This window comes from Neltuma alba, unplaced genomic scaffold (genome assembly GCF_004799145.2).
Source record: "Neltuma alba isolate B1F8T4 unplaced genomic scaffold, ASM479914v2 tig00012930_pilon, whole genome shotgun sequence".
NCBI lineage: Eukaryota > Viridiplantae > Streptophyta > Magnoliopsida > Fabales > Fabaceae > Neltuma > Neltuma alba.
The window spans coordinates 91,022-103,614 of NW_021637296.1; the positions used below are offsets into that span (position 1 = coordinate 91,022).

The following is a 12,593-nucleotide window of genomic DNA, read 5'->3' on the forward strand; positions in this document are numbered from 1 at the left end:
GTTTCATGTATCTAAGGCATGGTAGTTACTCAGTTATTTTGTCACAAGATAAACCCCATATTATGTATTCTGCCAAGGACATGAATGAAATACCATTCAGAAAACTGTAGAGATTCTCCTACTTCTACTTCTAGGATTAGATTTTGCTTCTAGAAGACTCCCACACCTTCTACCCCTTATTCCATCTCTCTCTCTCTATCAAGTTTCTACCAAAATCTCAATAAAAATTATAAACGATTTTCTTCAACTATTACTGAGCAATCACAGATTCAGCCGAGATTGTTAGTACTCTGAGATTTTGAATAACAATATTAAAGAGAGAAAATAAAACGAAGATATTAAGAAGATCACCCCCTATAAACCGCACATCATGCTTGCTCCTACAGTACAATTTTCGATAAAACATCAGTAAATACAAATGATTTGCTTGTTCACCGATCACCGCATTATGACAACATAAATTATTTTGTCACAGTAATGGTATGAAAGAGAACAAAGGGGTTACTGACTGAAGCTTGACGAAAACAACAATGTGGTGGAATTAAGCAGCACCCGGACTGGAATATAATTCAAGAGACCAACGCGCAAAAGCATTCCACATTGCAATAAAGGATCATATCATGACTAGAAACGAACTATTAAGTTTCAAAATAATTTCGATGTTAGACAGATTAGCAAATGTACAATTACTGAACATGTAAATAACAAAATGGGGGAAGAAACGTATACAACTGTGGGGATTAATTAATCTTCTTGTCCATTTTGGTCACAAGCTGGCGCATCTGAAACCTCCAAAACAAGAAATAAGCCAAGCCTAACCCAATCAAGATGAACATCCAAATATTATCGTCTTCATCCTCCTTCTTTGATCTCATTTCTTGTATACTAAAACTCTCCCTCCCTGAATTCTCCACTGCCCCCTCGTTCACATTTCCATATAACACATACACTCTATCCCTTTCCCCCACGGCAACCGACGTAGGAAACCTCTCCAAATCAAGATCAATCTTATCGTACACTACTCCCTCCGCCCAACTATCTTGGCTTTTCAAAAGCCATAGCTTATTCACGGGGGAGACAACAACAACGACGCCGTCACTCCGGATGGCTATGTCGTCCGCACCAGTCAAATCCTCGTTCAACAACACCAGCTTCACCCTCCCATCATCCTCACCTACCTTGAACATCTTGCCCGTACTGGATTGCACCACCAGCAGATACCCCTTGGAGACATAAGCAATCCCATTCAGCCCAACGGAACTATACGGTGTATCCCGGTCCACAGGATGAGCTGTGTACTGTGGCGCTCTCGAGAAGATCGAGGCCTCTCCTTTCTCGTTGACCTTCCAGATGTAGTTACCGGCGGAGTTGGTGACATAGGCATTACCCTTGTAATCCACCGCGACGTCGTTTGCAATTGGAGGGGTGGACTCATCGTCGTCGATGGCTGCGTTGAGAGTAGACAGGAAAAGACGTTGACGAGAACGGAGGTCGTAGGCGGCTAGGGCGTTGAAAGGTGGGAGAGGCTCCCGAGCATGGACGACAACTAGGAGGCGTTTCTTAAGGGAATCGACGGCGAGACCAGAAAAGGTAACATTTTCAGGGAATGAAGGGTCAGAGATAAAGGTTTCAACAACGCCGGCGTCAGAGACGGCTGAGATGACCCGTTGATTGAGTGATCCAACGAGAAAGTGCTGACCCAATCGGTCCCAAGCTAGGCCTTCCGGGTAGAGATTCAGCGACCTGAAATTGATGCTGTGGGGTGATCCAGCGATAACTGAACTAGGCCTTGAGATGAGAAAGGTGATGGAGAACACGAAGAAGAACAAGGCGTGCTCGGACGAAACCATTGACATTGTGATGGCTCCTTCCAGGAAAAATTGAGGGCAAGAAGGGAACCATAATTAGTATGGTACTCACCCCTCCAAGTGTTCTAAGAGAATTTGGCAAGTAATTTTGTATTTTGTAATCACCTAAAATATCTATTGGGGGCCCACATATATCACTGTTTTCATCGTTATAATAAAATTTACATTATTCAAAATATACCGGTTTAGATTTAAAATTATTAATCTATAATTTTTAATAATAAATTTACTTCTTAAGAGGTGTAAATTATAATGGGACAATACCTAAGTTAAAGTTAAGTTCTTCCCATCAATTATGTCAAATTCTCCTATTAGATATATTCATGTACTCTATTTTTGAAATATTAACATTTAGTATTATTTAATTATAAGCTTATACATAAAAAAATAAAATACATGACCATATATACTTAAAAAAATTTGACACGAATATAAGTAACTTGACTTAGGTATTTTTTTATTATAATGTTATCCTTTTCTTAATTTTATATCTATTAAAATAACAAAACAGTTAAGATATAAAACTATTTAAATTGAATACGAACTATTTAATCAATCTGAATGTTACAAATTAAAATCACCATCCCAGGCTTATCTTTTTATGGCTATGGAATGTGCTAATGCTTATGCATGCTTTTTTTTAAAAAGCATATGAACATCAGTTTACTTGTCTTTTATTTGACGTTTTTGAATAATTTTGTTGAAAAAGTACTATTTTTTTCTTTAATAATAAGATCTTATTTTATAATTTATAAATAAAATTTTATAATTAGAATAGGAGAGTATGTACTAAAATAATCAAATTCTGATAACTTTTATTTTTAAATTAAGTACCTGACAATTCAATTGAACTTGCAATCTCCTCCTAATGAATTGAATTCTAATATATTTTGACATATTATTGTATATTAAGCTTTGTTTTATCTTTAAAAAAGGAAGATAAATTCTGTTGAACCTAATGTCGACACGTAATCCCCCAAATTTGGCGGTAGAGAGCAACGAACAGTTTCTCTTCGAACCTCACCCACACTTCGTTCTCTTCCCTTGCTCAACGAAGCAAACGTCTTCTGGGAAGAAGCCACTACCAACTAATGCTACTCAGGGCATCATTGTCACCGCCTGGCGGAGCCGTTGTTTGCTCCGGCGAACAATTCGGCTTCTGCCATCGTCATCGTTTTATCTCTCTGACTGATCCGGCTCGCGGTCATCTCAACAAAAGTAGGTCACGACCCACTAGCACCAGCATCTTCATTCAGCTTGAATCCAATGGCAGAATTTTCGAGAGGGGCCATAGCTCAAAGTTTGTGTTCACACCCAGGGCTGCTGATTCTACCCAATCTGCCTCCGTTGATGTTGGTAACAAGACCATTGTTCCGGATGAGGGATTCTCACTTTCTAAGGTCTGTTTGTTTTGCTTGTGGTTGGTAGTTAGTATTGGGACCCAATTTAGTTATGTGAAAGGATTGTAGGGTCTATTATTTAAAATCTATCAAACATAGGAAGGTTTTGTGAGAGAATGCGTGGCGACACTGCGAAGATTCCTTTTTCTTTGGAAAAGAAAAGTCTTTTTTTGATGTATTACCGGAGAAAGCGTTGGTATGATGTCAAGACTTCGGCGAATATGACACTATTCTACAATCAGAACTCTTTAGCATCCCGTACGATATGAGTTTAAAACGTTAGTAGGTCGATCTTTACTTATTTTTACCATAATCTTCAAGTTCAGTTTTACTCCGCGAAGAAAGAAACTTGATAGTGCTGGTTTTTAACATTCCCATAGTGAGAATGAATTTACTTTTGTTGGACCAACGAATTGCCACAAATTCAAATTATTTTGCTTCAAACTTTCAAGTCATAAACAAAATACCATAGTGAATGCATTGATTGTCTCTATTATTGTCCTGCTTTCTGATGGAACTCGGCACTGCAAGTGTTAGTTCGTGTTAACTGACTTGCTGATTCGGATGGTTTTTTTTGTTTCCTGTTCCCCTCCCTATGAAATTTAATGACTAGTTTAGTATCATTTATTTATCGGACAGACTTTCAAAGGAATTTCGTTTATTGCAGATTTCATTTGGCGTTGTTGGTCTAGGTGTTGGGGTCTCACTTTTGGGGTGAGTTTTTCCCCTAAATTAAAGCCTAATAGCCATATAAAGTGCTTCTTTTTATAACGATGGCTTTTTTGTTTGAAATATACAGGTATGGTTTTGGGGCATATTTTAATATCCTTCCCGGATCAGAATGGTCTGCTATAATGTTAACGTATGGGTTCCCTCTTGCGATTATTGGAATGGCACTCAAGGTGAAAGAAGTGTTCATTAATTCAAAAGTAGTTATAGTATGGACTATGGAAATTTTGGCTAATCAATGTTGTTGATGTTATTGTAATTGAGTATTTCATGCCTATAATTTTCTTACTGTTAAGAAAAGGGGGAAAAGTAAGGCCTTGCCAGCCGAAATTCTGTGCAAGGGATGGTCTTCAGGACATGCATCATTATCAAAATTTGACTTTTGGGCTCTAGGGGATGCTCATGCAGTTCACGAGCTTAGTTTGTTTATATTTTGACAATTGGGCCATCTTTTTTTGCAGTATGCTGAACTGAGACCAGTTCCATGCCTGACCTATTCAGATGCTCAGAATTTAAGGGAAACATGCGCCACCCCAATTCTTAAACAGGTAATTTTATTTCGATTATGAATCACGGTGTCCTTTTAAGTGTTTTTCTGATGAGTTTTTCTTTTCCAGTTCTAGAATTTTAAAATATGTCTCATGTTTTCATATGTCTCTAGTTGAGTGTTGTCTTCTCTGTTCTGTAAGTACATCAGCACTGTTCTATTTATTGATTTGGCCAATATAGTTGCTAACTTGGCACATTCATGCTATGTAGTGTGTTCATAAAGTTTGCCCCTTTTCCTTCAGGCTGGAGTTTTTACAGAAAATTTAATCATAGCTTTAAGAGTTAAACATGCATTGAATAAAATGTGATTGATAAAAGAGGCAACCTTTCATCGCCAAACCAACTTGATATGTTCACAATATATTTTACTGCAGATAGTTAATGCTCATGCACCTGTTAACATGATTAATTTTCTTATGTAGGTAAAGTGAAATGTACATATTCTCTTTTTGCTTTCCTTAACTAATATCTGTTTAGAAGATTCTATTTTTCTCAAAGGTAGGAAAATGCGAACATTCATTTGTGGCAGAATATTTCTTATTTTCTTTGTTCTTGCTGCATGATTAATTCATATCTGCAGAATGATGTCTTCTTAGTGGCTGAGCGATTAATATTTTCCATCAAAACTATAATTGTTTATGCTAGATGAGAAATGACAGCCAACAGAATTATGAAAGATGCATATCAATTATCAAAGTTACTGCTTTAAGATTTGTTTCTCCTGTGATTACCCTCTCTGTGATGACTTCAACTTGAATTTGTTCTTTCTGGGAATATCTTACAACAAAGTGCAGAAAGTACAGCAATAGATACTTCGTATTTCTCTCTGCTGAACACTGATCTCTCAAAAGTAATTACATTATTACTTAATGATATAATCATAATTGGATCTTCTCAAAGTGCTTCTTGGCGCTTCTAGATATACTATAAGAAAATAAAATCACGTAATGATTTTATATATCATGTATACATCTTTAGATTGAAATGTTTCATTCACTTCTATATCCTCATTGTGCATTCGATCATATCCCAATAAATATGGTTACAAAAAATTTACTGTGTAAAATGTTCATGGCCTTGTAGGTCAAGAATGATGTCACTCGATTTCGGTATGGGGATGAGCAGCATTTGGATGAGGCTTTGAAACGGATATTCCAATATGGGCTAGTATGTTATTTGACTTTACCGCATTTCTTTTAGAAGCATAATAGCCTTGTATATTATTATTATTATTTTCTTATCTCATATTTCAAGGGTAAAATCAACTTCTGTTTCTTTGTTTTACAACATGCACAAAAGCAAGTACAGTTTATTATCGAAGGGCTTTTAATGTGAGGTGAGATGAGTTGTTGGTGCACATTTTGACAACACGTACAGAAACTGATAGTTGTGGATAGCTTCTTCAGTGAGGGAGCATTTTCCTCTTCCAATGATGTTTTAAGTGCATGAGGGGCTTCTTTGTAAGGTCTGCATTACCAAATTGGACAATATTTTCAAGAACAAAATTGTAATAAAAGCTTGATTTGTTGGAGGAAGCCTGTGAATTTTCCCTCTTCCCCTCTCATGAAACCCCTTAGGGTAGAGCTTGAATTGTGACAAAACTTAGACCTGCCATTCCTGGTTTAAAAGTTTGATTTAATTTATTAGAAAGAATTCATGGGGCACAGTGTTTCTTCATGAAGGCTACAGGAAAACCTTCATCCAAAAGTTTAAGCATTTAGACCCTTCATCCAAAGTTTAAGCATTTAGTGGAAGGCCCTTGAATGGTTTTATATTTATCATCTGAAATGGTTGAATCCTAGTGAAAATCTGGAATCCTTTAAAGTACTAACAGATGCTGCACAGAGCATATGGTTGGAGGAAATTTTGAATATTGAGCAACATGATGACACCTGTTCACATTGATGGATTACAAACAAATGAATTGCATAATGGAACTGATCTCTTTATAGGGAAGAATGAACTCGGCACTCAAGACAGAATAGCAAATTGGGGGTGCAATGGTTACATTTTTGGCAGTTGGCATATGCAGTTATCTCTTTTCTGATAACAGACATGATTATAAGGATGTAGTTCCACTCAGTTTTCATTATGGTAGAGTGTCAAGTTGCCAAATGTGTGATGTTTTTTGAGTCGTAGGTTACTTCTTTGCGGTTCATTAAGCTATTTTTTTTTTTTGGCATACCTACAGGACACCAGCTTTTATAGAAGGATCAAGGCAGAGTATCGGACAGCAAAATCCATAAGTATAGAAACTAAATAACTAACGTGATAGATAAATTTGAAATAGAATTCGAATATATCTAATTCTTTCCCTGACCATGGGGATAAAGATATAAGGAGTTGAGAAATATAAAAACATGGAAAAAGCTTAAGCTGCTTCCACATCCCCTCAAGCTGGTTGGGAAATGTTTTTCATGGACGACTCTCTTGTTAAGATATTCAGGATCTTCTTGGTCAGTCCTTTAGTTAGCATGTCTGCCAACTGGTCATTTCTGGGGACACAGGGAATGCAAATATGTCCTCTTTCTTTTTGTTCTTAACTAAATTACTTTTATAGTTCTAAATGTATGGTTTGACATGACTCTGTGAAGGACTGGATTAGTGGCAATCGAGATAATTGATTTCCTGTCACAATAGATTTTCGAAGTTGTGGGGCTGTGGATGCTTAGTTCCTTAGCTACCCTTTCAATCCACAATGCCCCACAAACTCATGGGCTTATAATTTAAATTTGACATTTCGCTTCTTACTCCTTATTAGTAGATTTCCACAGACAGAAGTGCAATTATTAGAAGTGTAGCTTCAGTCACTTGTATTTCCATCGATATATGCACCAACATAGGCTTCTGCCTGCGATACCCCTTGCTTTTCTAAAGCATTCCTCTCCCTAGTGACCCTTTAGGGTACTTCAGGATCCAATATACTGCCTCAAAAAATTCTGTTATGTGCGACTGCATAAAACAAGTCACCGCATTAAATACAAAAGCTATGTCTGGACATCTATAGGCAGATGAGCCTCTCAACTATCTTTTGATATTTCTTTTGATCAGTATGTCTTTTCCTTGTTTGATTGGAGCTTTATGTTGGCAATCAACTATGTGCTTTCATTGGTTAATGGAAATGTCTACTTTTGATCCAGCATAATCAATTTCCAGGATGGATTTCAATGGGCCAAGATCTTTAATTTCAAATATAATAGATGATTTTTCTTCTAGTTAACGGTTCTGCATCATCACCACCTATCTAGATAACGTCATCCACAAAGACAATTGCAACAGGAATTTCACCATCTGAATGATTAAAAGACAGGGTGGAGAGCCTAATTCTATTTATATGCCTTAATTGTTACCTGATGGGGTTGACAATCGTAAAAGCTATGGTGTGAAGTTCATTTTCTTTTTTGTCTGAATAATCAATATTTGTGAACTGAATTGTGATACTTACATGATTTATCTAACATGAAAGTGTTAGTATATATTTTTAATCTTGGCTCATGAAATTAATTTATCTGCTTTAAAATTCCCAGGGAGGAGGAATACCAAGGAGGAGTGCACCTGTTCTAAAAATGATTCGTGAAGAAGTATGATTTTCCTGTTTTGGTTAATTTACTTATCTTTTCTATATCTGATGTTTCTTTGATGCTTTTTTAATATTGATCTGATTCTATAGGCAACGTTAAAGGAAAATATTGGCAGTTCTTCATTTTCTAGAAAAGATGATAATAGTTTGCGGGAAATTATTGTACTAGTTCATGTGTTTCCCTTTCTTACAATAAGATCATGTTTTTTGGAAAAACACTTTCCCCTCATCCTTTTACTATCTATATATAATTTTAAGTAGTTATTTGTTATGACAGCTTTTTAATTTCTTTGATTCTGTTTTCAACTATTATGTGTGTGACATTTTAGTCAGTCTTGATGTGATATCATTTTTTTCCCCTTTTAATTCTAATCTTTATTGTAAGCCTACGCATTACAGTTTTCCTTTTAATCGATGTGGACAATTGGCACGCTATAATATTCAGCATTTATTCTTTGGCTTATGTTTAGATCCCTTGTATATTGTCGTCTCAATTATGTGGGACTGACCTTATAGCCATTTTGGTACTCAAGCTCATGTCAACTTCATTTATGGAAAAAGATGTTTGATCTACGTATGCAAGGTCCCAAAATTTGCGTGATTGCTTGCTAGGTTTCCTCATGCCATAATCTGTGTTTAACTGAGATGCTATCCTGAGAATGATTTGATAGAGAATCTCTTACTTGATTAAACTCTATGGTCATTGCTTAATTGATTCTGCCTCATGATTAGGTCACACCACTTGGTAAATACTGTTTGGTCCTGGTTTTTGAGGCTAAGGCTCTGCAGTTATCAGATTTTGAACGGAGACAGGTAAGCAACTTTCCTATACTGTAGTGTTTACTATTAAAATGCTCACGAAATGAAAGAGGCCAACGAAATATTCTATATTCATGTCTTACAAATACCCCAAAAACAGTTCTTTCTCTCATAAAAGGTTCCAGTTGTTTGCTCAAAAGGGGGGGGGGGGGATTCCAGTTGCAAATATCATTGGATGACCACGTATGCATTTGACTTCAATGGAATGAGGAAATGCCCTCGTATTTATACCTAAAAACCAATTCAATATGCAAAAACTAACACAGTATTTGAGGGGACCTCCTTTTAGTGAAAAGTTTAGAGATCTTGATACAAAGTTGAAAGTTGCCAAACTATATGTACTAGGGCATGATATTTGGCCCTGAACTGTAAACCAAAAAGGGGGAACCCAATTGTCTTGATCAGTTTAGCTTCGGCAGTTGGTCAACCTTGACAATTTCAGTCGAAAGATTCTTGGATGATCCAAATCGATCCATGATCTATTTTCCGGATGCATGTTCATCCATTTGTAGATCATTTATTTGGACCGATATCTAATCCATCCAATCTGCAAATTACTTAAATGTTACACTAAAACTTTTTTTTGGCCGAAATGTTAAAATGTATAGTTTAATAATAATTTATTCTGTAAAGTTATGGTTGATGTATTTTAAAGCAGCAACTTTAATATTCTGCTCAAAATTTAGAATGGTAAAAAAAAAAAAAACAAACAAACAAAAGAAGAAGAAAGGATTGCATGTGCTTATATACATGTGCATGTGTGCATACCTACACACATGTATATATGAGTAGGCGACGTGCATGTGTAGGTAGCATTTATATGCGCGTGGTATATACACATTCTTGGATTTGAAAGGGCAGGTCGAATAGATCAAAAGTGAATTTGTCCATTGGAAATTCATGATATATTGGGTTGGTTCCGATGTATTTTTATCTATAACTTTAATCTTAATATGCGGATTGAACAGACTTGTAGATGACGTCTCAGTCACTTTATTTATTTATTTTTTTTAAGACAACATATTTTGAAAGCTTTTACCATTTGTGTCGATTGCTTTTGCTGTTCCACAATATTCCATTTAATTGAAGTATGAGATCCTCAGGCGTGTTAATATCTCGGTATAAATGTCAACTTCTTCAATTATGTGTGTAGGCAAAATTTGCGTCATTCTTTGGCCCCGGAATTACAGCGGAAGTCGGTAAGTCTTTATAATTGTAGGTTTCTGGTTCTCAGCAAACAAGTATGGATTAAAAGGAGCTTTTCACTTCCTCTCCTCTTCCCCTTCTCATTATTGGATCAAAATTTCAATCGTTAAGATTTAATATTTTATAAAACTTTTATCATTATATTACATATTAAAAAAAACTAAATTGTTAAAAGTCGATCGAGATAGTTCACAATTGTAGCTTGCTATTAAATATTTTATAAAATAAATTTTTCCTGCATCTTTTCATTACAGCTCTAAACTGTACTGGCTAAATTTTAACGGTTTAAACTTATTTATTTATTTTTATTGTGTAATATTATAATAGTTTTATAAAATATCAGATCTTAACTATTGAAATTTTAACCTAAGGATGAGAAGATGAGAGGAAGGGAAGAAGAAATAATCCTCTCATATGAATTAAAAGCCACAAATTTTAAATAATGGATGCATTCTGATGTATTAATCTGGGTGCAGCGAAGGAGAACGATCTATACGAGGTTCGGCTTATATCTGATGCAGATGCCAATGTATCTCCTTCTTCAAGTGCATGACAACTTAGTCTCCACTGTCATCATGCTGTTTTATTGAATCACATGAGTTGGGTCCCTTGAATTTCATGGAATAGTAGATTGTAAAGGCAACAAATTGTAAATTTTGAAATTCACTGAAAGGAAAAGGAGAAGCAGTTGGAAAGAAAAGGCCAATACTTGTGGGGAGCACATTATTTTACTCTTGATGTACAGGAAGAAATTAGTTTCATATCTGCTGAAATTTTCTAGCCGCTGGTTATTTGTGTTTGATAGAGACTTGGGGTTGCTCTATTGGTTTTGAGATGCTTCTACCAAGAAGCTCATATGAATTGCAGGGCATTGGCAGGTCATTGACATATAATACTGCTCTTATTAGAGGTAAAACATATGGAGACAAGTGAAAAGAGTGACAGGTTAAAGAAAATGGTTTATTTGACTTCACATCTCTCTAATTAGGAATCCACAAGAGCTTTTTTCCCCCCGGATCATTGCACTAATATTTTGAGAACGACTTTTTTGGAGGCAAGTGGAATGTCTGCTCATTACTCCCTCCGTCTCTTATTATAAGAAACAACAATCAAAATGACTTCAAAATGCTAGTCAAATTTAACTAAAAACAATAAATAAATGTGCAAGATATATACTTATTTTTACAATTATAATGAGTCAAGAGGCAATGAGAATATATAAGAGGTAATGAGTGAAAATGTATTGCAATAAGTAACATATATTTAATAGGGTAAAAGCAAGAATACTAATTTAAAATTTCAAATATCACTAGTTTGCTATGAGAGAGATTATTCTTTTAAAAAGGGACAGAGGGAGTAACAATATAGAGCTGCTGGTATCGGCTCCCTAGTGTTTTTAATCTTAATTGGAGGAACTTACTGAACAAGTAACAGAACTTACCGATGGAGTTCATCAAAGAAGAAAGAGAAATAAGTATATTGGAGAGATTAAGGAAAAGGTAAATATTACTCCCTCGGTCCTAAATGTAGGAATTTTTTTTTTTTGTAATATAATTTATACTACAAAATGGTCTTAAATTATACTACAAAAGGGGTATAAAAGTGGTCTTATATTTAGAACCAAAAGAGTATTAATCATCAAAAGATTGTTAGAGGCGTAAGTCTGTAGTTTTTGGCTCTACTAACTAAAGCAAATATACCATGTTTGATCCAAATGATAACACTCTAACTCCTGACACTTGAACAATTTTACATTCTAACTCTTTCCCGCGAACTTAGGGTGCCCCTAATAATTGTGTGGAATGCAGCTTCCTTGAAAAAGTTCTGCTGAAAATTGGATTTCACAATTGTGTTGAGCTTGTTATGCAGTGTTTTTACTGAAGCCAATACTTAGGAAAGAACTCTTTGTACAGGTTCCTTAGTTTAAAAATAAATAATAATTGTTAGTGTCAATTATGAGAATGAGTGGCACAAGCCAATTTTCACCACACAATGGACAAATCATAAGATCATGATCACTTTATCCTTTTAATACCCTTCTTATTATTTTATCTTCCGTTTCTTCCAAGAAGCACAAGCTCAACCAGCAACATTGCTGAAAATGTATGCCTTTCTTTATCATGTTACAGACTCTTTTCCTTGACATCTAGCGATGAAGATGCTGATCTTTATATGCCTTCCCTTCTCTTTATCTTTAAGCCTTTTCTTCTTCTTGATCCATGGAAAGCACCCACTTTGCCTGTAAAGTTGATCCACTTGCGTCCCCAACGCATGATTCTTTTCCATTTCTTTGTCTTTATCCTTCTCTTCTACCTGTATATCCATTTGTTCTCTCACATCAATGTCACATCATGGCAGACAGATCTCTATGAGAGAAAAGGACGTGGACCTCAAATAAGATGAACTTAAGTGGATTCTGCTTAAGTCAATCATGAATAGATA

The 12,593-nt window shown here is 35.6% G+C and overlaps 2 protein-coding genes across 2 annotated transcripts; one reads left to right on the plus strand and one right to left on the minus strand.

Annotated features, from left to right (window-relative positions):
• Positions 1 to 578: 578 nt before the first annotated feature.
• LOC114732724 (uncharacterized) lies at positions 579 to 1,919 on the minus strand. Its single transcript, XM_028920060.1, has one exon. It carries the CDS (start codon positions 1,854 to 1,856, stop codon positions 741 to 743), a length of 1,116 nt encoding a protein of 371 aa, XP_028775893.1. The 5' UTR covers positions 1,857 to 1,919; the 3' UTR covers positions 579 to 740.
• A 946-nt stretch (positions 1,920 to 2,865) lies between these two features.
• LOC114732721 (thylakoid membrane protein slr0575-like) lies at positions 2,866 to 11,022 on the plus strand. The gene is made up of 9 exons (XM_028920058.1): positions 2,866 to 3,268; positions 3,936 to 3,982; positions 4,068 to 4,170; positions 4,459 to 4,545; positions 5,630 to 5,713; positions 8,074 to 8,127; positions 8,859 to 8,939; positions 10,099 to 10,144; positions 10,628 to 11,022. The coding sequence occupies exons 1-9, from the start codon at positions 2,960 to 2,962 to the stop codon at positions 10,702 to 10,704; spliced, it is 888 nt and encodes a 295-aa protein (XP_028775891.1). The 5' UTR covers positions 2,866 to 2,959; the 3' UTR covers positions 10,705 to 11,022.
• The last annotated feature ends 1,571 nt before the right edge of the window (positions 11,023 to 12,593 follow it).

Coding starts and splice junctions, on each gene's coding strand:
- LOC114732721 (XM_028920058.1), top strand. CDS start 2,960: ATGCTACTCAGGGCATCATTGTCACCGCCTGGCGGAGCCGTTGTTTGC. Junction 4,171..4,458: donor TTATTGGAATGGCACTCAAG/GTGAAAGAAGTG, acceptor CTTTTTTTGCAG/TATGCTGAACTGAGACCAGT. Junction 10,145..10,627: donor CGGAATTACAGCGGAAGTCG/GTAAGTCTTTAT, acceptor ATCTGGGTGCAG/CGAAGGAGAACGATCTATAC.
- LOC114732724 (XM_028920060.1), bottom strand. CDS start 1,856: ATGTCAATGGTTTCGTCCGAGCACGCCTTGTTCTTCTTCGTGTTCTCC.